The 22,964-nt window shown below is 41.2% G+C and overlaps 4 protein-coding genes across 12 annotated transcripts; 2 read left to right on the top strand and 2 right to left on the bottom strand.

Annotated features, from left to right (window-relative positions):
- Positions 1–17,682, bottom strand: LOC116928975 (nitric oxide synthase-like protein). 4 transcript variants are annotated; one of them, XM_045177957.1, is made up of 28 exons: positions 17,541–17,682; positions 17,103–17,172; positions 12,534–12,939; positions 10,794–10,954; positions 8,524–8,686; positions 7,492–7,583; positions 7,117–7,199; positions 6,934–6,995; positions 6,703–6,845; positions 6,342–6,516; positions 6,150–6,251; positions 6,002–6,054; positions 5,489–5,630; positions 5,133–5,356; positions 4,972–5,020; positions 4,651–4,755; positions 3,980–4,065; positions 3,755–3,883; positions 3,394–3,568; positions 2,944–3,088; positions 2,548–2,844; positions 1,823–1,992; positions 1,525–1,735; positions 1,353–1,440; positions 1,156–1,271; positions 936–1,084; positions 666–857; positions 1–582 (listed from the first exon to the last, which is right to left on the bottom strand). In XM_045177957.1, exons 3-28 carry the CDS (start codon positions 12,684–12,686, stop codon positions 499–501), a joined length of 3,549 nt encoding a protein of 1,182 aa, XP_045033892.1. In that variant the 5' UTR covers positions 12,687–12,939; positions 17,103–17,172; positions 17,541–17,682; the 3' UTR covers positions 1–498. The 4 variants fall into 4 exon arrangements, with proteins under 4 accessions (XP_045033892.1, XP_045033891.1, XP_045033894.1 ...); XM_045177956.1 differs by having other exon boundaries at positions 12,534–12,936; XM_045177959.1 differs by having other exon boundaries at positions 17,466–17,665.
- On the top strand, positions 14,920–16,742 carry LOC116928977 (graves disease carrier protein). Its single transcript, XM_032936120.2, has 7 exons — positions 14,920–15,164; positions 15,230–15,322; positions 15,387–15,703; positions 15,759–15,915; positions 15,980–16,054; positions 16,116–16,182; positions 16,247–16,742. The coding sequence occupies exons 1-7, from the start codon at positions 15,092–15,094 to the stop codon at positions 16,425–16,427; spliced, it is 963 nt and encodes a 320-aa protein (XP_032792011.1). The 5' UTR covers positions 14,920–15,091; the 3' UTR covers positions 16,428–16,742.
- Positions 17,683–17,708: 26 nt separating the features above from the next.
- On the top strand, positions 17,709–19,443 carry LOC116928979. 5 transcript variants are annotated; one of them, XR_006650391.1, is made up of 9 exons: positions 17,709–17,775; positions 17,848–18,033; positions 18,101–18,275; positions 18,347–18,411; positions 18,476–18,557; positions 18,638–18,738; positions 18,798–18,884; positions 18,958–19,089; positions 19,157–19,443. XR_006650391.1 is itself a non-coding variant. In XM_032936122.2 (7 exons), the coding sequence occupies exons 1-7, from the start codon at positions 17,971–17,973 to the stop codon at positions 19,027–19,029; spliced, it is 645 nt and encodes a 214-aa protein (XP_032792013.2). In that variant the 5' UTR covers positions 17,780–17,970; the 3' UTR covers positions 19,030–19,128. The 5 variants fall into 5 exon arrangements, 1 of the variants encoding a protein (XP_032792013.2); XR_004397498.2 differs by having other exon boundaries at positions 17,726–17,796; positions 17,941–18,033; XR_004397497.2 differs by having other exon boundaries at positions 17,731–17,869; positions 17,941–18,033.
- Positions 19,444–19,582: 139 nt separating this feature from the next.
- LOC116928976 (inhibitor of nuclear factor kappa-B kinase subunit alpha) lies at positions 19,583–22,960 on the bottom strand. Of its 2 annotated transcripts, XM_032936119.2 has the most exons (12): positions 22,841–22,960; positions 22,465–22,702; positions 22,129–22,388; positions 21,930–22,062; positions 21,776–21,860; positions 21,598–21,705; positions 20,984–21,538; positions 20,733–20,887; positions 20,315–20,651; positions 20,103–20,247; positions 19,900–20,048; positions 19,583–19,813 (listed from the first exon to the last, which is right to left on the bottom strand). In XM_032936119.2, the coding sequence occupies exons 2-12, from the start codon at positions 22,679–22,681 to the stop codon at positions 19,729–19,731; spliced, it is 2,229 nt and encodes a 742-aa protein (XP_032792010.2). In that variant the 5' UTR covers positions 22,682–22,702; positions 22,841–22,960; the 3' UTR covers positions 19,583–19,728. The 2 variants fall into 2 exon arrangements, with proteins under 2 accessions (XP_032792010.2, XP_045033895.1); XM_045177960.1 differs by lacking the exon at positions 22,841–22,960 and having other exon boundaries at positions 22,465–22,834.
- Between the last annotated feature and the right edge of the window lie 4 nt (positions 22,961–22,964).

The following is a 22,964-nucleotide window of genomic DNA, read 5'->3' as shown; positions in this document are numbered from 1 at the left end:
AACGCAATCACAGAGTTTATTTGAAGAACTTGGAAACCACAAGCTAATTAGTAAAATCTAGGACGTAACCGAATCGAACTATGTTACCTAATGACATTAAATTATTAAATGTTTGATTCCTAACAATTATGTAGCAACGTTATTGTTCGAAATAGAAACTCAAAATATCCCATTATGCATCCACGTTCATAATTGGAAAGAAAATGGTCAGCACCGAATATTACAAACGAATGAAATAGAGAGAAATGTCGAATAAACATTGAGATTGCTGAAGAAAAGGTAAAAGCTTTCCTAAGTGCATAAATCCCGAAGAGAGAGATCAACAATTCTGAAAAAAGTTTAAATAGAATAGAATTGAAATTAAAAAAATAAAAATGAAAAGTCCGCCAAAGAGAGAAAAACTGGAATGCAGTTGTTAACTGCTGATACTCGAAGAAAAAAGACACTGAAAAGAGTTGAAAGTTTTTGTTTGGCTTGTGATCTGTAGTCAACGATCATTCATTGCTGCCGTCGGTTAGCAATGACCGTGTCGGGCGCACGATAAGTGATACCGAAAATATCCTCCTGATAGCGCCTCTCGTTCTGCGTGAATAAAAAGCAATAAATTTGCATTACCTCAAGCGTTATCTCCTCTGCTGCACATTCATAAAAGAAAGACGTCATACTCGAAGAGTCATGAGGAAATCTTCCGATTCTTCGGAATCTAATCCCCCGGCTTTTTGAAACACCATTCGCAAAGTGTTGGCCACGTCTTCAGCCATGGCGCAGTCGCCACAAACGTAAAAATGCCCTTTTTGCTGCGTCAACATTCGATAGACTAGCGGTGCGGCTTCCAGCAATTTGTCTTGTACGTAAGTCTAATCAACGAAAGAAAAACCGGGTCGAAGAAAATTGACTCTAAATTTTAGGTCGAAAGGGTCAATGCAACTGGATACCTTGGGAACGGGTGGATGACGAGAGAGAGCCAAAAAGGCGTAGTCTAGAATTCCCGACGCTACCATAGCTGACTTCTCTTCGACAAACAGGTCGCAATCGGGCGAACGGTAGCCGGTGAACAATAACATGGGACCCATCTCTTCTCCTTCTAAAGTTATATATATATACAGTATATCAATATTATGATGTAATAAGATGCGGGTTATTCTGAGAACTAACTTAATTGAAGCGCTTGCTTATGTTGCCAAAAGCCACGGAACGGTGCCACCCCAGTTCCAGGGCCCACCATGACGACTGGCCTCTCAATTTCGGTAGGTAAGTGAAAATTGGGCGCGCTAACGAATACAAACAAGGGAAACTTCAGTTTTTTTCGAAGCTAAAATCAATTGGATTATAAATAATAAAATGAAAAGTACCTGCGAAAGAAGCATTGGATTTTATCACCACTCTTCAGGTGAGCTAGGTAGTTGGAGCAGACGCCGTAATGCATGGGACCTTTTCCACCTTTTCCATTTGGCGACATCGAAATAATACTTCAGATTGGTGATCTAGCGCTTATTGGAAACGAAATCTCATAATCAAAAATACCTTGCGTTTTGAAGGCTATGACAGCTGCGGTAATATCGATTTGCAGAGGATCGATCAGCGGAGATGAGGAAATGCTGTAGAACCGAGGCTGAAGTAAAGGAAGTTGGGAGACGAGCAGGGCTGCGTCGATGGCAACTGAGGGGAATTCTAACAGAGTTTCCAGTAAATGAGGAAAACCCCAATGTTTCCAATCTTCATATTCTCTGGCATCCTAAGTAGAAAAAAAAAATATATTAAGGCAAAATCCTGTTGTTTTTTTTTTCTCTCCTCCTGACGTTAAAAGATGCAATCTATTTACTGTTGCAAGAAGCTGGAGGCGTCGCTTGTCTTCTTCGGCGGAGGCGTGAGCGGCCAGTAGAGCCAAGAGGGTCTGTGACGTTGGTGTTGTGATGTCAAGATAATGGGACAGGAGGGTCCGCAAGTTGCAAGCTGGTAGACGTTCCTGATTCTGCCACGTTTTCCCACCATCTATAATCGAAGAAACAAATACCGTGATTCAAAAGCTCTCAACCATTTCGACCGCGAGTGAAAAAAATTGCGTTCATAAATCAATTTTGAAAAAAACTAGAGTTGCTTAGAGTGCAACGTAATGAAATGACACAACACACCCCAGTGACCGTTGTCGCAAGGCGGACGGCCTAACTTTCCAATAGCGTAAAGTACGTTTTCCTTCCCATGACGTTGCTAAGTTGTCAATTAGTATCCCACATTGGGCGATGTCCAAGTCCGCCCCGCAGCCAAAAGTTCTGAACGGTCCTTCCCTCTCACTTACAAACTTACCCAGCACAAACGTCAGAGCTGTAAAGGCCAAACATCGTTAACCAATGCCGGATCTTCACCGTCGATAATGATAGTTTCATAAAATATCCTTTTTCGAATTTTGTACTTGACTTTTGGCACTAAACAAATTTGGGCGCATCAAATAAAAATCGGCCAAAATTCATCAAGCGGAATGGTCTAAACTTCAGTGCCGTAATTCGATTTTGTTGTTATCCTCTTATTATGTGGCCTCTAAGGCAGTACCTTTATGTTCCGTGAGTGTTTGCAGCTGGAGAGGGCCGTCAGGCGGTAGGGTAGAATTGGCACCCAGTCGATCAATCAGTCCGGTCACTAGGGTATCGTCGTTGACGGCGAAAACGCCAATGTGATCACCAGGTTCGTAGGTGGCCGCTGTCACCGAGTTGCGTGTCCCGCTGATCCATTGGTTGCTGATTTTTAGGCCAACGTGTACGGTCGTACGGCCATCAGTGTCCTTCGCAAGCGTCACGTTGAAGACTACTGGACACTCGGCGACGTTCTTGGCGTGGGTCTGTGACAACCCTGGTGACGAGATAACAAGATAACATTTCATAGTCAAGGAAAGGAAAAACAGAATGCGACGTGCAGAAAGGAACAACTTCACGGCGTACGAGACTGCACCTGCAACAATATCGTGAATCGGCTTCTCTTGGGGGTTGACGGCTACGAAGCGAACCGTGTCCGAAGTAATAAGATCCCTGCGTAGCGTGGCACTGACGTCGTCGATGTTGACGTCGTCTTCTAGGCAAAAAGTTTCACAGGCCGTCTAAAGGTTCAAAACGAAAAATAGCGTCACTTGTCTGACTTCCCACTTCTATTTCGTAACTCGAAACTGTCTATTGCCTAAATAAAAATGTTATTCATTTTAATTTATTCGGGTAAGCGGGCATACGAAAATCAAGGTACTCTTCATATTCTGAAACAAATGCAACAAAAGGATGAAACGTTTCCAGCCGAATAAGATTACATTTTGGAATGGGTACATTAATGCGCAGCTTTATCGTTCGTCGTTTCGATGGGAAGATAACGCCAATAGGCGTAAGAATATCAAAGAAAAGGCTAAATACGAACGTGGAAGACTTGCTGGGCCCAGGACTTGAAGGTTTGCTCTTGGCCACTTAGTTCGTCGCCACAGGTGACTGAGGCAAGCCTCTCACCGCCAAGACTTCCTAGAAGATCGTCGATGTAGATGCCGAAACCGCAGAAATTGGGATAAGCGCTCGAACCCAGAGCAAACACAGCGAATCTAAAAGATTGAAGCATTTCATCATAATTCTTCTATGTTTGAGCTTACATCTAGAGACATGCAGCACGTCTGATTTTCTATTCTATTTTAGATTTTAAGCGAATTACATTTTTTGGAGAATGGGATTTTTCAAGGAAGATTTAGTGTGTCAGGCAATTCTTAAAAACGCCGATTAAGGATAGTTACCTGACATTGCTAAGAGGTCCGAGACTGTCGACCGAAGGCTGTTGGAGTTGATCGAAAGAGAAGCTGCGCAAGCTATGCTGATCGCGGTTGAGAACTCGGTTAAGTAGCGGCGTACCCGACTTGGAAGAACTGTCGAGATCATCGTACAATAAAAAACCATGACAAAAAGATGATTGTTAACGAAAGAAAAATCAGCATAAGCCACAATGGGAACTTGAAATTTACCCGATTTGATATTTAGGTTGAGTAGCTATGGGATGGTGGTGTGAGTGGTGATTGTTGGCCATTCCACGCACTTCACGGGCAAATGCCTACAAATCACCCAACAATCGCGGTCATTATTTACCATTAAGAAAGAGGGTATGCAACGAATCGCTGCTATGGGAACCAAAGTAATGGATTTCGTAATGTAAGAAGCAGGGGGCCCACACAAGTAAAGAATAACCCATTTTCATAAACCGAGCACAGCATCTTTCCACGCATTATCAAGTTTCATGTTGAAGGCGTTTTCTTAGACGATCCTCATTAACGAGAGGGCTAATAAGTTGCTATATTGATCGATATTTATCAAGGAAAATGCGAATCGTTTTGTTTTCGGTTATGTCACAGGCTGATTACTCTGTCCAAATTAGGGCCATGGGAACTGATGCGGAGGGATTAGGAGTACCCGTGGAATTCGGAAACAACGATAGAAATAAAAAGACGAATAGGCGAGGGAGGAGGAGAACGACCAACGGGTGGAAGAAAGGATTGTAATCCAGAATATAAGGAGCTTTTCTCTTATTCACATGGCGGAATAAAAGAGAGTCTCACAGCTCGCCATCATTTGTCTTCATTCTTTTTTTCACTCGGCGGTATGCATTGTAGTGCTTTAGATCTGCAATCACTGCTATTACCTCTCCATTTTCCGGTGGATCTCCGTTGCCAAATGTAGACGTCACGATCATCACCAGCGCCTCGTGTTCCAGATTGATGACGTCGTAATCCGCCATGCACATGACCTACGAGTGGCACGCGACAAGAGATACTGAATATGTGAACTGCTTTAAGAGTGGCGGTCAAACTCATGCAATTCTAATTGGAATCGTTTACTTAAGCTAGTCATGATAGCTCAAATACATGTATAGCAATGTAAAATTTTAAGTTGACCAGCTACGTATAACAGGTCTGTTTGCATCCAAAACTAGAAGCAAGAAATGGCATTTGAAAAATCTTACTTGTGCGTTGAAAGCGTGGTTGAAGAGCTCGGCCAGCATGTGGGCGTACCTTGTTTAAAGTTAAAAAAATTGACATTATGTAGACTACGTAAGAGTGCGTCAAGCTGAAGGATTGAAGGGCTAGGTATCAAAAAAGATGAAAGGAGAATTCAAGTGTTTACTTTTCTGATTTGCCCGTTTCTGTGGCATACAGAATGGCGGCTTTAATGCGTCGTTGCAAAGCTTTTCCGAATAGGTTCGAAGTGAACTTGACGGCCCGTGCAACCTCTTTGAAGCGATACTTGATACGACGTCCTCCTGAACTTCGTCCACCGGCCAGCAATCCTAACGCCGATCCGGAAGTTGAATCCTCCTCGTCCCACTGGAAGTTCTTCCAAGCGACCTCCTTTAGAATTTGGAGTGATTCAAATAACATAAACGTCAGTGGACACAGTTGACATCAACAAATGACAACAGCATTTCGATTTACAAATAAGAAAACATGAAAGGGAAAGCAACTGCAAAATAGCCTGCGTACCTGATATTCATAGGAAGGTTTGAGTGAATAGCAAACCATTTCCTGATGAAAAACGGGCGTCAGAGAACCGGAGGTCGGAGGGACGATCCAAACCCACTCGGCTGGACAGCCGCCTCTCAGTCGCGTCTCTGTTTCCATGTGTCTTGATTTTCATTTTTGGTCCCCCGATTTAGCAGACGTCGAAGAATAAAAATTGATGGAAAAAGATACGAACAAAAAAGAAAAAGAAATCCACAGGGTTTCAGTATGGAAAATTACAAAGTGTTCTACGATAGTTTGTTCTTATAGGCGTACAGCCATTTCCCTATTACGACACGGGATTTTCATATCGATCTAGTCGGCGCACGTATACAGCCAGACATCTGAGAGCCAGTCGAACCGTGAAATAGCTCGTCAGAATCAACAAATTGAGTCAGTGTTGTTCGCACGAGGCTTCACTGTTGAGCTAGCATCGGAAACGGCTTACCAGCTTAGGCCATGATGGAAAACGATCATGCCAAGATGTCAACTTACTTCATAAAAGACTCCGAAGCAGTATGATGATCGACGATAGTCACGTTCATTTTCTGCGGATTGCAAAAATTGCGGATTTTAAAAACAAATAATAATAAGAATATTTTCTTTCAGTTATTGTGATCAACATGCGAGGAAGAATCATTACCTGGAAGCTGTAGAGAACGGCAGCGTTGAGCTCGATGACAGCCCTATCCTTCCAGAGGCTAGTATGCGTTCGCGTGTCCACGCCCATTCGTTTGGCCACTACCTTTAATTGGAGGTTTAAACAAAATGTTTGTAGTAAACTATCCGCACAAAATTCTTAAAAGAGCAACGTGTATATTAGGAGGATGCCTACCTCGAGTTGATTATATCGATGCGTGTCGCCAAGATCTCGAGTGGCTATCTCAGTCGTCATGTACCAGCCGTTGAACGGTACGGCAGTAAATTGGAGCCCACCACAATCAAAGGCCATGCTGGACACGGCTGGAAGGGCATACCAGCGAAGACCAAGCTCAGAGAACCAATCGTACCTGAGTGGATTTTCATGACATGATTCATTATTAAAAACTGCAATGGTCCAAGTCACAACAGACATGCAATTCAATATCTCACAACATTCTACGTGTTTGTGTTTTTTCTTAATGGTGAGTCAACGCAAAGAAAAAAAAAATAAATAAATAAAAAAAAAACGGGTGACTTGACAGAGATTCAATTACGTTGGGTGATGGAGTGGCACTTCCAGGACGAGTTCTGGCGGAAGGGCGAAAACTTCCGGATAGGGACGGTTACCAGCTTGAATGACTAAAGGCAGGAGGTCAAATCGCGTCCCCGCTCCTACCCATCCCAGTTTCTGACACACCTAACAAAACGTTGGGCACGTAAACAGTTTTTTGTTTATACTCTGAGAGAGAGAGAGTGAAGCTCATGAATAAAAACGTATGGCTTACCTCGGTGAATTCTGCCGTCCCTGGATCTCCTACGATGGTACCATCTTCTTTATTTCGATAACCTGAAAATGATGATTCAACAAAACAATGTCAATCACGAAATGGATTCTACTTATAATAAATGGAAATTTTTTTTATATTATCCGATTAGCTTTCTAATGACGAAAAGATTGATTTTAATACCTGCGTAGCTGATCAATTGTGCGTTCCAGATGCGATAATCGCCCTGGCCTGGCTTCCGTTGGCAGAAAACGGTCGCTGCCGACCTAGTCAAAACACGATCCAGCACCAAAAAAAGACAAAAGGACTTTCATTATTATTTGACCATGACATTGTTCGTCGAAGCACGACACAGGCAAAGACCATCGAGTTTCTTTTCTGCTTCATTCTACGAGTGAAAGTCATGCAACAAAAAATAAAGATAGGTAAGACCAAAAAAATGGGTGAAAGATTATGAGAGAAAACAAAACAAAGGTGACACGCGTGCGTACACAAAACAGAAAAAAAATAAAAACAAAGGATAGAAAATCGATCACAATATGAAGAAAGACATTTTACCGAATGTTGCCTTTGTTTGTCCCGTATTTGATATGGTTACAAAGAGCTTCAAACATGCCCTGTGCCGTGGTGACGTGACGTGCGTCAAACACCTTGTCACATTGATTTTCCCACGAACCAATCGAAAAACAAAGTACGGAGAATTAGAAGAAGTTTAAAAATATTTTTAAAAATATACAATCACTGCTCTTTCTATGTTAAAACAAATAGTGGCGTACTATGTTCTTCTAACCCCCCCCCCCCAAAAAAAAAATATTGGACAGTAATATCGATCCAATAGAATCCCCAATGCAAACAGAAATGTAATCTCGTCTTGTAGCTGAAGACAGAGCAACTACCGATAAGGGTCCATCAAATGATATTTTCGGGTTTTCATACTTTCGTCTTCTGTTAGCTGAGAAAATAAAGGGCATGTCGCAATGAAATTCAATAATTCCTAATAGGCCACGTCCATGGTGGAATAACAAAAAATAAATCATCAAAAGAATGATCATAGAATAGAAGGAAAGAGATGTTTTGAAGTCCCCGCTGTACGATTCCGGTGAAAGATAACACCCTCCGGACAGAACGTCGAGTATTGTGTAATACACTACCCACTAACGATCCATTTTTGTTTTTAACCTCCCCATTTACACTGTTGGCTGTCTCCTTGGTTCCTTCTGCCTTTTTTTTTTTTTTTTGGTAATAAGGAAAACGTAGTAATCTGATAAAGTTGTTTATATCCACCGGTACGGACAGCGTTAACATCAAACGTGTTACATCGTCCTTTTATTTCCATGTCTTTTCTTTACGTTTTACCAGCCGATTATCGAACTGCACTTTCCTCATTCTTTTATTGTGGACTGGACAATATTAGAAACACAACAATAATGGGTGGATCGATTCCGTGCCGATAAAAATTATTGCTATCCCTTTTGTTTGTCGATGCGTCTCGGTGACGCCACAGAGACCACGGTAAACTTTTCTTTTGTCCGCCAATGTAAACGCGAATGAACGTACAATAAAAAAGAAGACAAATTAAGTGAAATTTACCTGTAGTTTGGCCCATTGTATGCGTCCAATACAACGGGCGGAATTTCTCCAAGCAAGTTTGGCGCCGAACGTCAGCTCTGTCTCAGTCAGGTCATAGGTGCCCGTCAGGTGAATATCCCGTCGGACAGATTCCCATCGGGCTCGATGTGACTCCGTATCCAGCCTTTTTTTTTTTTAATGCGTGTTGGTGTTCCATAGACAGGAGAAAACATAGATAAAAAAAAAATATCCATAAACCAATGAAAATATACACTTCGTCTTAAGCTCCAAAAAAGACCAAAGCAAGTCCCCTTTCTAAAAGTGAAATGGATAAGACAGTACAAACATGATTTATATTCAAATGTTGAAAGGGATAGCAATAAAGCGCGGCTGATAGAATCCGGAATCTCCTGTGACACGAACTAACACGGGGAGCGGGGAAATCGGGCTAGTAGAGGATACTATATTTGTCGATAAGACTGCTTACGTAGGGGCTTACTTTCAATCCGGTTACACCAAAACGAAACGCTGACGGCCTCAAAAATGGCATGACAATTGCTTAACGTGTCATGAATTGCCCATTCCATGTCAAGTATATCTCTTCGTTTTCAACCAATCGAGAAATTTCCCACCTTAGATAACAGTCACCCCTTTCTTTCGATTTGACAAGGACATGATAGGCAAGGCACAATTTTTTCGAGAGGCTTTCTCGTTACCGTCTTTTCTGTACACATCCTTAAATATTAATCGATGCCATCACATTTTAATAGCAACGTCTATTTCATATTCCTAAAAGGCACTAGACAAAGACGTCTTTTACAATGTGGCGTATACTCAAATCGATGAGAACCCCCCCCATCATCACTTCCGTCCACCGTCCGAAGCGGCTAAAAAAAAGAGTCAGTCGACCGGACACGGCCTATTCAACGGTTTTCATCCCTCCGTTGACACGCAACGGAGCACAATGTTAGTGCGGGATCGCCAGATTCTTTACTGCTTCCCCGCGTATTGCTTTCGAGCTAAAAACAAAAAAAAAAACTAACGCTAGAATTGTCCGTGAACTAAAAAGGAACGGCGACATGAGAATTTCTAATGCTTATTGTGGATGGAACGTGATAAAAATGGCAGTCGTGACTTTCGTTCCCGATGGTATACATACATTCAAATAAATTGGCAGCTTTAATTAAAAATAAGAATTTCGAACACTATCTGCAGCCGCTTATCGGATGTTACACAACTGCGAGTTTTCACGAGATATTTGTGACCTACTACAAAAGAAAAGAAAAAAGAAATTGGCGAATAGCAAAGGGTTGAATAATAACGAGCTCATTCTAGCGCATGTGAGCAAAAACGAGTGAAACAACAATACAAACGAAAACTTTCCATACGCTCATTATCCCGAAAGAGAAGCAGAAGCCACCATCAACGATTGCGAGCGTTGTACATGATACTAATAATGATGCTGACGTAAAGTAGAGTGTGGAGAGCTCAAGCTTTTGAGCATGTTTGTTTGTCGAAAATCCATTATTCCGCGTTCGTGAAGTCGTAGACAAATAATCCTTCGTATCAAACCAGATATAAAATGCGATTTCACTTTTAATCTAAATACATCGTTTCGCCTTCTTTTCTTTTTATTTTGTTACTTCCCTCTATAAGAGATGGGGATTCAAAGTTGTTACACGGGCGCATTTATATGTGAAGGAAAAGAGCGGTTAATTGCAATTCGAGATCAATTAATTTCAAGATTCTAGCAAGTCTAGCGTTAGCTGGTCCGGTCACCGTAAGCAAACAAGATCTTGATTAAAACATATTTGATTAACGTCAATAATAATTATCGGCGCTAATGGAAAGCATTCGTACAAAAAATGAAAAAAATAAATAAGCAAACAGCAACCGGTAGAAAACTCTCAAGACGGTCATGATGTGACAGGAATGTTGTCAGAACCACTCTACCCCCTCATCTTCACAGTCTTTGATGTCAAAGTTTTTTTGTTGCCTTGGTAACGAGCATCACAAGTTTTCACACCAGAGGGAATATGGTAAAAGTCGGCAACAAGCAAAAGAATGTACCGACCGAAAACTTTTACCGACGACGATTTACACAAGCTTTGAAGCAGCCATAATGGCTCATTTGAGAGTGTAACGAACTCACAATGTTAAGCTTAGCTACGTCCCAGTATTTGAATGAATTTCCAAGAATGGAAGCAAATTTTAGCCGCTGGGAATAGTGTATGAATAAAAAAATAAAAAAAAAGGCCTAACAATAAAATAGAGAAAAGAGAAAATCATACCTTTTAATGGATGTGTAATAATGCTCCAAAAATTCTTTGGCTGACGAGAGTAGGGCTTCCTCATCTTCAGGATCGAGCTCGCACGGTGCTGGGTAAGATAGACGAGGGTCCGTCAAGTGCCAAATACTTGCCCGGCAAACCTGAGTTCCACATCCGCTTTCCTGGTTTCAGGGCATCGACACACGAAGAATCAAAAGAACAAAGGCAAAATTATTATTCAAGAACCGTCTCGTTCCTTTTTTTTTAATCAACCACTAGATGTGGAACTGTGTTCCGGATGGACGAGATGGGAATCATCGGAAACGGGGCAACCACAGAGCCAAAAATTCGCTATGCCTGGAATCCAAATTAGGCGTAGCGCTCTGTAACTTTTTGGATTCCCCTACTGTGATTGAGACCATAAAAAAGAATATTTTCAAATCCTAGATGCTCGGGGAATTTGTGAAGAAAAGCCTTTTTCTCCTTAACCACGCATACACACACACACACACACAAAGAACTCTGAGGTTCAAGTTTCAATTGAGTTACTGATCTTTTTGATCTGCCAAAGCTAAAATAGGCTTCCACTCACAGCCGTGGAATATACAAAAGAAAAAAAAAATCATTTTGCATGCTTCGCGATCAAAAGGAGCTAGTCAAATTCGATATCAGCTGCGCCATCAGCAGGTATGTAACCTAGTACTGCCTGAAAACCAGCCAAATCAACGAACAAGGTCATAATGATGCAAAGAGTACTCGTCATCACAGCATGCTTTTTATCGGTCAATATCGTAAGTAGTTTATGATGAACGTCATTCGAAATCGACCGTCAGATCAAGTGTTTAGCCTGACAGAGAAGCATAGGGGGGGAAGAAAGTTTGTTGATCAACTTAAATAGAAGAGCAGTTGTCCTCGACTTCTTCTCTATTTACATGACCGAATTTTTTGGGGTACCCCGTGAGACATGACGGGCTTTTATGCATCCCAATTAGTAAATTGCTAAACGAGACAACGTATTGAGCGAATGGAAAAGGTGACGCGTCCCCAATGTCAGCGCGTCAATACAACTTGAAGATAAGTCATTTCGAAGATAAGGGATCAAAAAATTCCAAGACAAATCACGGAATTTCAAAATGAAATCCACAGTCGGCAAGACGACAACGTTACAGCCAAAACGGCACCGTAAAATCCAACGCCATTTCTTTTATTTCAAAATATTTGAAACACATTGGGCCAGCGTAGATAGCTATACACCCAACATATAACCGTCACGGCTCGTGGGAATATAAAGCCTCCGAAATCCCCCTCTTCCCAACCACGTATACCACCTATCCACTTCGACATGGGGCGTTGAATTAAAGATGAATCACTTAAGGACGGCAGTTGTAGCAGCACTTGGGGCTATTAGCAGTTGAATGACGACGAAGAAAAAAGAATTGGCTTGAGGTTTGAACTATCAAAGAAACCATTTCGATCATGGCTTTATACGCCATAGAAAACACCATTTTTCAAACTTGATTTTGTTAATTGTAACGGCACGGTTGGTATGGCTTGGATGGATGATACTATGCATCTCAATTACGAGAAGCCAAATAAACAACATGCGACCTGCTTTCATCAGATCCGATTACGATAAGTTTGATGCAAATCTGCAAAAAGGATCACATTGCCATGCCCTATGGGTTTCTCTACTATGTATCTAGCCTAAACAAAGTTTAAACAGGTACACCTTGCTTTTAGTGATCGTCAGTTAATACGTACCGGGTTTGCTGTGCGGTGGAGATTGTCGTAAGACTCGCTGGCAACCGAGTGATTTTTCAGGCGAATTGGTCTGTTGCGCGGTGGCGGCGGCGGATTGTGTTGCACCTGCTGATGTCCTGCCGATTCCAAGCCGCCGTTTAATTCGGAATTCATGATTCGACTGACTAGTGCTCGGTCTGCCCGTGACCGTCGTCGATGCAGTGAAAAGGTGAAAGACGAAGGATTCGAGGAAACTCACTCCATCTCTTCGGTTGTAGCGCCCGCCTCCGCACCCGGCCACTTGGCCGCGTTTTCTTCTGCTTTACCCTCTCGCTCCTGGTGTTGAGGGCTGGACTCTTTTGATACGACGGCGCGCATGATCCAGCCAGTAGCCCTCAAGGATGACGGATTCCATTCAAAATAACTGCTAGGAGAAAATGAAGAAAATGTCGTTTAACGTTAGCCTCTAAAACACAGCATATTTAAAAAATCATCGAAATGTCTAGTTCACTTTTGAAGGACGGTAAGCGCATTAAGATTTAGAGAATTGTCAAGTGTCGCTAAGAACTCGGCGGATGAGATTAGTTAATTTATGAATGAAGCTCACACTGACTGCGTCTGAGACAACTGTCATCATGCATTACGATCTTGGAAATGCAACAAAAAAAAAACTTTCTTTTAATTTTTCCCCTATTTCGGTATATCTTTCGATCGATTCTTCGTTCTTCAAAATCATTCGTTTGATTGAACTTGTCGGACGCAGTCGATCGGGAAGCAGGATATGAACGTACTCCGGCAGTTCGTACCTTTTCTGCCAAATATTGATTGCTGTTTGAATGAGCAAAGTGAGTCCGCAAAGGTAACCAGATGCTACCAGTACTCTTATTGCTCGTAATGGAATCAAAGCAACACCCGTGGTGATCGCTGAATCACAAAAAAGTTAGTGGGTTATGATATTGACCTTTTATTCTGACGCCTTGTGGACGGGATTGGTTTTCTACTGCGCTCTGGTGCGTTTGGGACTGATTTGATTGCAATTATTTCATTCGCTTCAGCAGACGTTATTATTATTGACAGATTATGCAATAGAAAGGAAACTGACACATTGGTAAGGCCACATTGAAAGCCACTTTCGTATCGTCTTTTTCCCCCCAATAATTTCAATGATGGCCGAATCGATCCTTAATATGACAAGAGGTTGAAGGCAAAAGAAAGCAAGGTTTTAAATCGAATGGCAGCCTCTAACTAGTGAAAGAATTAGGAACCAAATCACGTCGTCATCGCTGGCTAAAAAGATATAAAGAAAAAGAAAACACAAAAGGCCAAAGAGCAAGTAGAATAAAAGAGCTCTTCTTCAGGTCGACGCGAAAGATTTGGGGTTCGAGAGATCGATTTTTTTTTTTAAAGTCACGTTCAATGTGAAAAAATACCATCCCTTCATCATCAAAGCGTTTTACTCGATTCCTGATGCAAAGATTATTTCAGACGTCACCAAGCGTTCTACTACCATCATCAGCACGACTTCCGGCGTTCTCGAAACAACAGGCATACGGTGTGGGCGTGCTACTTTGGCGTGAAAATTTGTGAAGACTCTTTTTGTCACTGTTCGCACAAAGTCAGAATCAATTACTCAAGTTCTCTTCGCACACGCACGTAGACCATCCGCCCTGTTTTGCGTTTAGCCGCAACTTGTTCCCCAACCTAACTAGTAGTGGTATCCAGCTGAAAGCGCCGATAGCCATTCTCGTGTATGGTAACTGACCGAGCCATAGCTCTTTCACACCTGCATTAATAAATTTTCTACCAACCTACAGCTGTACTAAGCCGTGTCAGATCGAAAAGATTGATGCCCCGAATCATCTTTACTATCGGGGCGAACATTTACGGTAGTTAGCATTTGTTTGCCGATAACGCCGTGTGTGAACGCTATTTGTCCATGAAAGGCAGCGCAGCCCACAACATTCGTGTCCGGGGCTGGAGGGATTTTCCTACAGTGCTAATGCCCCCTCAACCGAGGTTTATCTACGTTGATGTATCAGGAGAAATATCGATCAGACGCGTCAGGACGGTTCAGAAGAGGCTGGTGGAAATCCTCAGGACACAAGCGGGACGAATAAAAAGGCTTTGGTCGTTCAACAACCCCATAAACGGAAAACAAATTGCCTTTAGTCTCAAGCAAAAACAGATCGAACTTTTCTTTTAACCGGAGGTATCATTTCATTTCAACAAAACACAAACTAGGAGACTGGACTTGTTTGCGTTCTCTTGCGACTTGTATATGATAAAGCACTTGGCACAAAATCTTTATATTCATTCTTGTTAGGCATGAGTTTGATCACCGTAATTTAAATTATGCTCGCACTGCGCTTTCTCTAAATGCGTTAAACCAGTTTGGCAACATTGAAACAAGTGTTTTCTCTATTACGTACGCCAACATTTTCTTCCCTAAAAACTTGTTTATGTTGTGGTATTCCTGTGCTTGTCGCCCGTTCTTTCGTTCTCAATTTCACTTAAAAAGGTACTCATATGGTGCTTGTTCACGTTTTGAATAGTCTGTCGTCACCAGACACATCTTGAGAATGGAGGCTGGCAAAGCTAGTTCAACCAATACTAGGAGTACAGAATTTATTACGAAATCGCTTTTAGCAGGAGGTAAAGTATTATTGTTTTATATGTTTTTGTTTTTTTCAAAACTGTAAAGGCTCTATTTTAAATAGGTGTGGCAGGTATGTTTTCGAAAACAACTGTTGCCCCTCTTGATCGGGTAAAAATTCTTCTTCAGGCTCATAACCGGCACTACAAGCAGCATGGTATTTAAAGAAAGATGACCACTGAAACATTTAAAAGTAATTCAAAAACTTTTGTTTGATATAGGGGTGTTTTCTGGACTTGTCAAAATAGTCAAATTTGAGAATCTGTGGGCTCTGTACAAAGGAAATGGGGCCCAGATGGTCAGAATTTTTCCCTATGCTGCCACACAGTTCACCTCCTATGAAGTTTACAAGCCTATAATTGGAAATTTGATGGGTCAACATCACTTTTCAAAATTTGTATCTGGCTCTGCAGCAGGCATTACTGCTGTGCTACTCACTTATCCACTTGACACAATTCGGGCAAGACTTGCCTTCCAAATAACTGGTGAGCACAAATACTCTGGAATCACACATACCGCTATCACCATGTTCAAAGAGGTAATTCTTCAATCACAAGTTCAGTTATGACATTATGTCTATGGCATGTAAACAGGAAGGTGGGAGCAGAGCTTTATACCGTGGTTTCACACCCACAGTTCTTGGCATGATACCATATGCAGGATTGTCATTTTACTGCTTCGAGGGACTCAAATATTGTTGCATGAAGCACATCCCTCAGTGGACATGTGAGCCTTGTCCAATCAATTCTGGTATGCTAATATAAAACAAACAAAATTTCTCATTCACTTACATTATGTCAAATCAAACTACAAGGTGGTCTTGTTCTGAAACTGTCTGCTAAGTTGCTATGCGGAGGATTCGCTGGTGCCATCGCCCAGAGCTTTGCATGTAAGAACTTCTACGTAAAACATTTCGTAACCAGGTTGTAATAATTGCGTTTGCAAACTAGATCCATTTGACGTGACAAGGAGGAGGATGCAACTAGCGCAAATGACTCCCGACAAACATCGCTGGAGGTATGCAATAAAATATGAAAGGCTAAAGGTAATGGCTAACGAGTTTTACTTTTGAATTTAACAGAGGACTCGGTATGTTTGGAACTCTAACTCAAATCTATAAGCAAGAAGGCATAGCATATGGGCTGTACAGAGGAATGTCCATTAATTATTTGCGTGCTATCCCCATGGTTGCTGTTTCTTTCACAACTTACGAGCTTATGAAGCAAACGCTCAAATTAGATACGGGTATCAAGATAGAGTGATATGGATGTTTTCGTCGTAAAAGTCGTTCAATCCCCGCTAACCGGACGTGGCGCTGATTTAGGATTTGAACTGTTTCTTTCCGATAAATCAAATAAGTATGATAGCCCATAAATGCCAATGCCATGGAATTGTTAAATTTGTAGACAAATTGTTCATTAAGTCCCAAGTGGTATGCAATTTCCCATCCAGAAATTGCCATCCTAATTGCAATGCATTTGACAATGAACAAACATGCTATGTTTGCTCAAAAGTTTCCAGTGTAGAAAAAAACGTGTACAGTAATTGAAATAGCTTATTATAGACTATTCTTTTTATGTGTTGTGTTATTCCTTTTCTACGGTAAAAAAAAAATTCTGGAAAAATTTTTTCCCCACAAGTCAACGTTCACGTACAGGAAACCTCCCGAAGCATAGCAATACCGATAACTTATTACAGTTGAATTATGGCATTTTAAAAAAATAATTGGGTTGACAAAGGCCTATCTGAGTCAATTGAAGAATAGTTGAAAATTCAAAGGGGATTGGGCAGGTAAAATTTTTGTAACTTGTCCCTACGCGTTTCTTTCAAGGTTATTGTTGCTTTTCTCAGTAAAAGGGGAAAAAATCGACGGCATGGAGGATCATTTCAAAGTGGATGCACAGACAGAAGTATTAATTAATCGTAATATTTCCTACCGTTTAACTGGTATGAACTGTGACCACATGCTTGAAGTTTATCGTAGGTGTAGGACGTCGAATTCCGGCACTGTAAATCAAATAAAAGTTTGTGTTATATAAGCAAATCCAGTACATCCAAATCTTATTCTGCAAGACTTTTCATTTCAGATAAGATTAACGCTTTTTGGGGAAAAAGTTTTGATTTGCATGCCTGTTTTAGAAATGGAAAGAAACGAATGCAATGACGTAAATGTGGATGAATCATCAATGTTGGCAAGCAATGTAAGAGATAAGTTTGCATTTGCTGATTGAGTCAAGATAAAATAGATGAAGGCATTCGACGGGCAATATTTAAATAGATAAATGTGGAACGACATTTACTTAATTCCTAAAAGTTCGTAGTGATCAGATGCTGGAGATTTTTTAGGGAAATGAACGATGGCTGAACATAATCACCTCGTGAAGTCCTGTTGCGTGAGCCCTATTGAATTGGGGTTTGTTCTCCACAGGGTTGCAATTTACCCCATTTATGAAATCATTTATTTTGTTTTTTTTTCCTTTTTTTTTTTTCTTGCCACGTCGTCAAATTTCGTTGCTCCTCAGATCATTCTACTGGACAGTGGACACTGGACTGGATCACAGTCATAGTTCATAGAGATAGCAGAGCATAAATTTCTATGACTCCTGTCTGGTTGGTCGTATAAATTAAACTGTGGATGAACATTTATCGAAAAGAGTTCACTTTCTTTTAATTATTTTTAAGGCAAAAATAGCATTAGCAAGAGGTGCATGCATCACTTCCTGGTTTACAGCAGCCATTTTTCCATGTTAGTTATTAATTTCATTTGCTTGCCAGGAGCTCAGGGCGAGCAGACATTTGCAAAAAATGGAGGCCACAGCTATGGACGAGTTTCAGAATGTAAAGTTGTCTTTGAGAGAATTCAGCAAAGTAATATTATTTTCATAGCATTGGCAAAAATGTGATTCAACCTTATGATCTTTATTCATAACCACAGGCAAAGTTCAAGATGCTTGAGGATATTCGAGCCATTCAAATCGAAATAAAGGTTGTTCAACAACGTTCATTCCGTCTGAGAGATGAACTTCGAGAAGGTCGAACTCGTTACGAAGAATTTCTTTCCCACTGCAATGAACTTCGCAAAAGACTACTTCAACTCTCAAGTTACCAGCGTAAGTACAGTTTGGCGATCATCATCTAAAAATTACTGAAATTTTGTCGTGATTGCTGCCTCCATCCACAGTGGAAATCCCATGTCTACAGTCCCGTTACAACGAATTGGCCGCAAATCTCAATTCCAAGAACCAAGTATGAAACAGCTTTTTCATTCGTCCACACTAACCATAATTTTCACGATTTTAACCGAAAAAAGGAAAGCGAGAAGCATCTGAATTGCCTCAAGGCAGATTTTGCCAGGCAGCGAAACGAGACAGCAAGCGAATATGCAAGAAAGGGTAAGGCCAAACCAAACCTAAAATTGGGCACCCCCTTGGGATATACTTACCTTTACCTATCTATTATTTCCTATTATCAGTGGAAGAGAAGCGGCAGCAACTGGAGCGTGAACTGTCGTCCTTTCGTTCTGATTTAGCTGCTCACGACGAGGAGCAAATACTGCGGGAGCAAGCGCGAAGGGTACGTTCATTTGATGTAGTGTAATGCTAAAGTGACATTATTTATTTCTTCCGACCAAGCAAAACGATGAACTAGAATGTTTACGGGCTACCATCGTTATAGAAATGGAACAAGAGAAAGAAACTGCTCACCACAATTGTGAACTGGTAAAGCAAACGCTCACTGTTATTTCGCATTCATTTACTTAAAAGATTTCCCACATCAACCTAATTACAATAGAGAGTGCAGAGCTTAAGGACTACAATTCAGGAGCTTGAAAGCAAAATCAACAAGATCCGCCAAGGCTTTTGACGTCTATTCACGCTTCAACCTGTTACTTAACACCTAATTTTTACTTCGATAAATTATTTGGTCAGTCGGTTGGATAATAGATGGCATAACCGAGCCAAACCAACCCTTTTTTTTTTCTTTCTAATAGGCCACGAGACTGGATAGAGTCTATTTTGTAACACTAAAACAAGTCTTACAGGATATTTGTGGTATTCATAGTTGCGTTCTCCCAAAAAAGCTTCCTTTCTGTATCCTTCTTCTCGTTTAATCACTTCAGAAATAACCACCATGAGGCCACGAAAACCGCCGTAAAGGCTCTGAGACTAATGGAAACAAATGTGACGACCCCAGGAAAGTAATTACAACACGAAATAATTGGTTAGCCCACACAGTTATAAAGACAATAGGCAATATTTGTCGGAGCGCGATGGGCTGACTACATTTCGGCTGTCTGCGGCCCCGATGAAGTGACCTACTCTTCATTTAAACCGTAGACGACCCAAACTATTTAGCAATCAACCACTATGAATAGAATTGAAGGTAAAATTTTCCATAAATGAAATTTAAACATGGCGAAGATAAAACAAGAAGTTTATATCAACAAACTCGGTATGCTTCCATATTCAAAAACAAAAGGCACCTAGACTTGTTACATAGGAACACTATAGTATGTGTAAAACATCAAACAATAACAAGAAAAACACTGTAAAATCTACTGCGCTAGTTATTTAAAAAATCCCAATCAATTTTGTGGGGAGTCAAGTTGCACGTTGCGCTCAATCCTCGGCTGAGTGTGTCCTGAATTCTGGAAAAGAAAAGACCGAATACGTCGGATTCATGCTGCAATGAAACTGGACAGTTCTATTTTAACATTAACACGGTTAAACTTACTGGTAGCGCAAACTTTGGTTTTCGTGAATGACCACCATTGATTCACGAGCGTCGTCCTCTCTCTGACTTAAGCTGGGTATAGTTAGAAGGTTGGGCTCGCTAGCGGCATGCGGTTGATTTATCACGGACGTGCGCTGCCATAACGTTACCTGCAAAATAAATTATAAGATGCAAGCAAAGGACTGTAATTTACAATGAATTACAGCGCGTTCGAGCAGAGTCCAAACATCGTTTTGCCGCGAGGTTTGAAGCGCGAATATTTGATCCTGAAAGTGGTCAATTTCATTCTTCAGCATAAGTAGTTGCGGTAAAAAGCTGTCCACGTCTCCCGAAGTCTTCTCCACGACCCTAATAACAGTACAGTTTGAATTCAACGGCACTGAAAGTTATTAACATGGAAAATATTAATGAAAACCTGATTTGAGTGAAACAATCGCTGAAGAGTTGATTGCGGTTTTTAAGCACCTTTACCACAATTTTTGTCATGGCCACGTTATTCTCCAATTGTTGCCTCTGCTCCGTTCGACGCTTCTGGAGGTCACCATAGAGTTCGAGGGCTAATTGAGAGTATTTATCCAAAGCGTCAGAGGGTTTAGCCAGGAAGGCTCCGGCCAGTTTGGCAGTTTCTGCTACACTAAAAACCGTGCTTTGAACCACTTGTTCTAGCAAAGAGCATTTTGATTGCAATTCAGCCAACTTGGTTTGCATGGTAACTTCTTCTTTGTCCCATTTCTCCAGCAAAGTACAGGACGCTACATAACGGGAAAAAAAAATTAATTATAAAAATAAAACTTGTTATAATTGTTCACGAGCGGGTGGATATAAATCATTACGTAGTCCTCCTCTTTGAGACTGCAACTTGTAATTTTGCTGGTCTTGTTTCAAGCTGCTCGTGAAAACATCGTGGCAAGAGACGGCGTGACGAAGGGCGCCATTGATATAATCTATTTGTTGCTTCAACAAAGACGCTCTCACCGTCATGTAGGTTCTAATCGATTAACATAAAATATTTAGTGACTACCTTAAATTTGTGGGTAGCAATTCGTGATTTTAAGCGAGCAAAAAATCAAAAGTCATATCTTACGAATGAATTTTTAGGGCGTGAATGAGCTTCCGGTAAAGTGTCGTCTGGTGATTGATAAAGAAGACTGACTGGGCCCACATTCTTTTTTGAATGCGGTATTCGTATTCCTTTCTAGGATTCGCTAGCATGATCTCCAGGAATTCCGGATATACTTGCGTTAACTTGCATTCCGATTGGTTGTTAACCTTGGAGAATAGACAAACATTGCCATGCTCTTCAAAGCTAAGCAGTTGCCGGGCGCTCTTCCCTGAAGCCGGCCCACCACCTCTAGGAAGAACTAGTAGCTGATACCGCTGGTTGATCCCAGTATCACGTTCGATCCATTCGTGAATCGTCTCCATGGTAACATCGTCGGTAACGGCGTAGGACAAAAGTGCAAGGCCCTCGACCCAGAAAATGGATACAACTTCGGTCTTTAAAATGTTTTCCAGTATCTGGAAGGCCACAATGGGCCCAGGTGGGTGACTAGCATCAGATTCCTGGTGACGACCCCGCATCGCCGGATTCCAATCCAACATGTATTTCAGCCAGTCTTCCATCAGTATCTGCATGACACTGTTTCAAAAACAGTTAATTGTTATCGGAAACATTCGTGGAAATCCCTTCTTGTTTACCTGCTTAAATGATTTTCATTGAACAACTTTTGGGAGAAAATAATTTCACCGTCAGGATGTGCGTAAATGCAAATATCATTGTACGTTTTTCGCTCCACGTGCTGCATCCTGCAAAAGACGAAACGACGTCAAACATGAATTTTTAATTTCCATCACGGTATTTCTTCAGAAAGATTACCAATCGACTGGAGGCTGCCCTGGAAGAAAAGGCCTTACTCCCGTAATACATTCATGAATGACGATCCCCAAACTCCAAAAATCAACTGAAATATCCCAAAAAGGTTCTTCGTGTTTGATCCCCTAGCACACAAGACATTTTAATAGTTTCTTACCAGTGTTGTTGTACTTTTCGCAGCTAAAGAGTTCGGGCGCCAAATATTGCAAAGTTCCAACTAGCGTATGGCACAAACTTTGCTTGTTCAAGTTCTTAGCCATACCCAAATCAATCAGCTTATAATATTTATTCTAAGAAAAGATGAATTTAAGACATTTTTTAAAGCAAAGAAACTTTTAATGGCTGCATCAACTAACCTTTTCGTCTGTTTGTTGAATGACCACATTTTCTGGTTTTATGTCCCTATGCACTACCTTCACCGAGTGGAGGTAGGTCACTGCACTGGAAATATCACGCAAGATGTGCAAAACATCTTTTTCGGGAATACCACAGCAATTGATGGGTTTGTTGAGTACCTGACGAAGATCACCTCCATTGCAGTATTCCATGCAGAGAATAGGTGCATCATGGCTTAAAGCTTCTAGACCTAGGGGCACTGGGAGAGAAGCAACAATCCCTGCAATTGATAAAACTCATAAGATCTCACATCGACAGCAATAAGTGTTTTAAAGAACACATGTGTTACAACCAACCGGGATGCTTCAAGTGAAGTAGAATTTCCAATTCCTTGTCCCAGTTGTTATTGATGGAGAAGACAGAATCTCTATGTGCTTTTTTAACAGCAATTTTCTCCCCTGTTTGTTTGTTTGACAGAAGGAGCACCTTACCGAAAGCACCAGACCCTAAGAGGCGGTCGATTCTCCATTCACCGAATTCAAGTTTCTCCATCTTGCTATCCAATTGGTCCATTTTTTAAACTTATTTCTAAGACTAATTAATAAAAAAACAAGCCGTATGGGCAGGAATGAACTCTTGCGCCCATTAGCAAGGAAAGTTTCTCAATATATCAGCATTAGCATGCTACAGCCAATTAATTGAGTATTGTGAAAGATATGTTGTTATTCTTACTTCATTGCCGTGACGCTGTTGCCAGTTTTCAATGTCAACAGAAACGAAGTCAGGTTGATTTAATCATGACGATTTCGGAGCATATCGTTGAAGGACAGGTGTTCAGCACCTGTAAAAATACAGG

This window comes from Daphnia magna, linkage group LG8 (genome assembly GCF_020631705.1).
Source record: "Daphnia magna isolate NIES linkage group LG8, ASM2063170v1.1, whole genome shotgun sequence".
Lineage (NCBI taxonomy): Eukaryota > Metazoa > Arthropoda > Branchiopoda > Diplostraca > Daphniidae > Daphnia > Daphnia magna.
The sequence above is the reverse complement of the archived record's forward strand: the minus strand, read 5'-3'. Positions and strand labels throughout refer to the sequence as shown.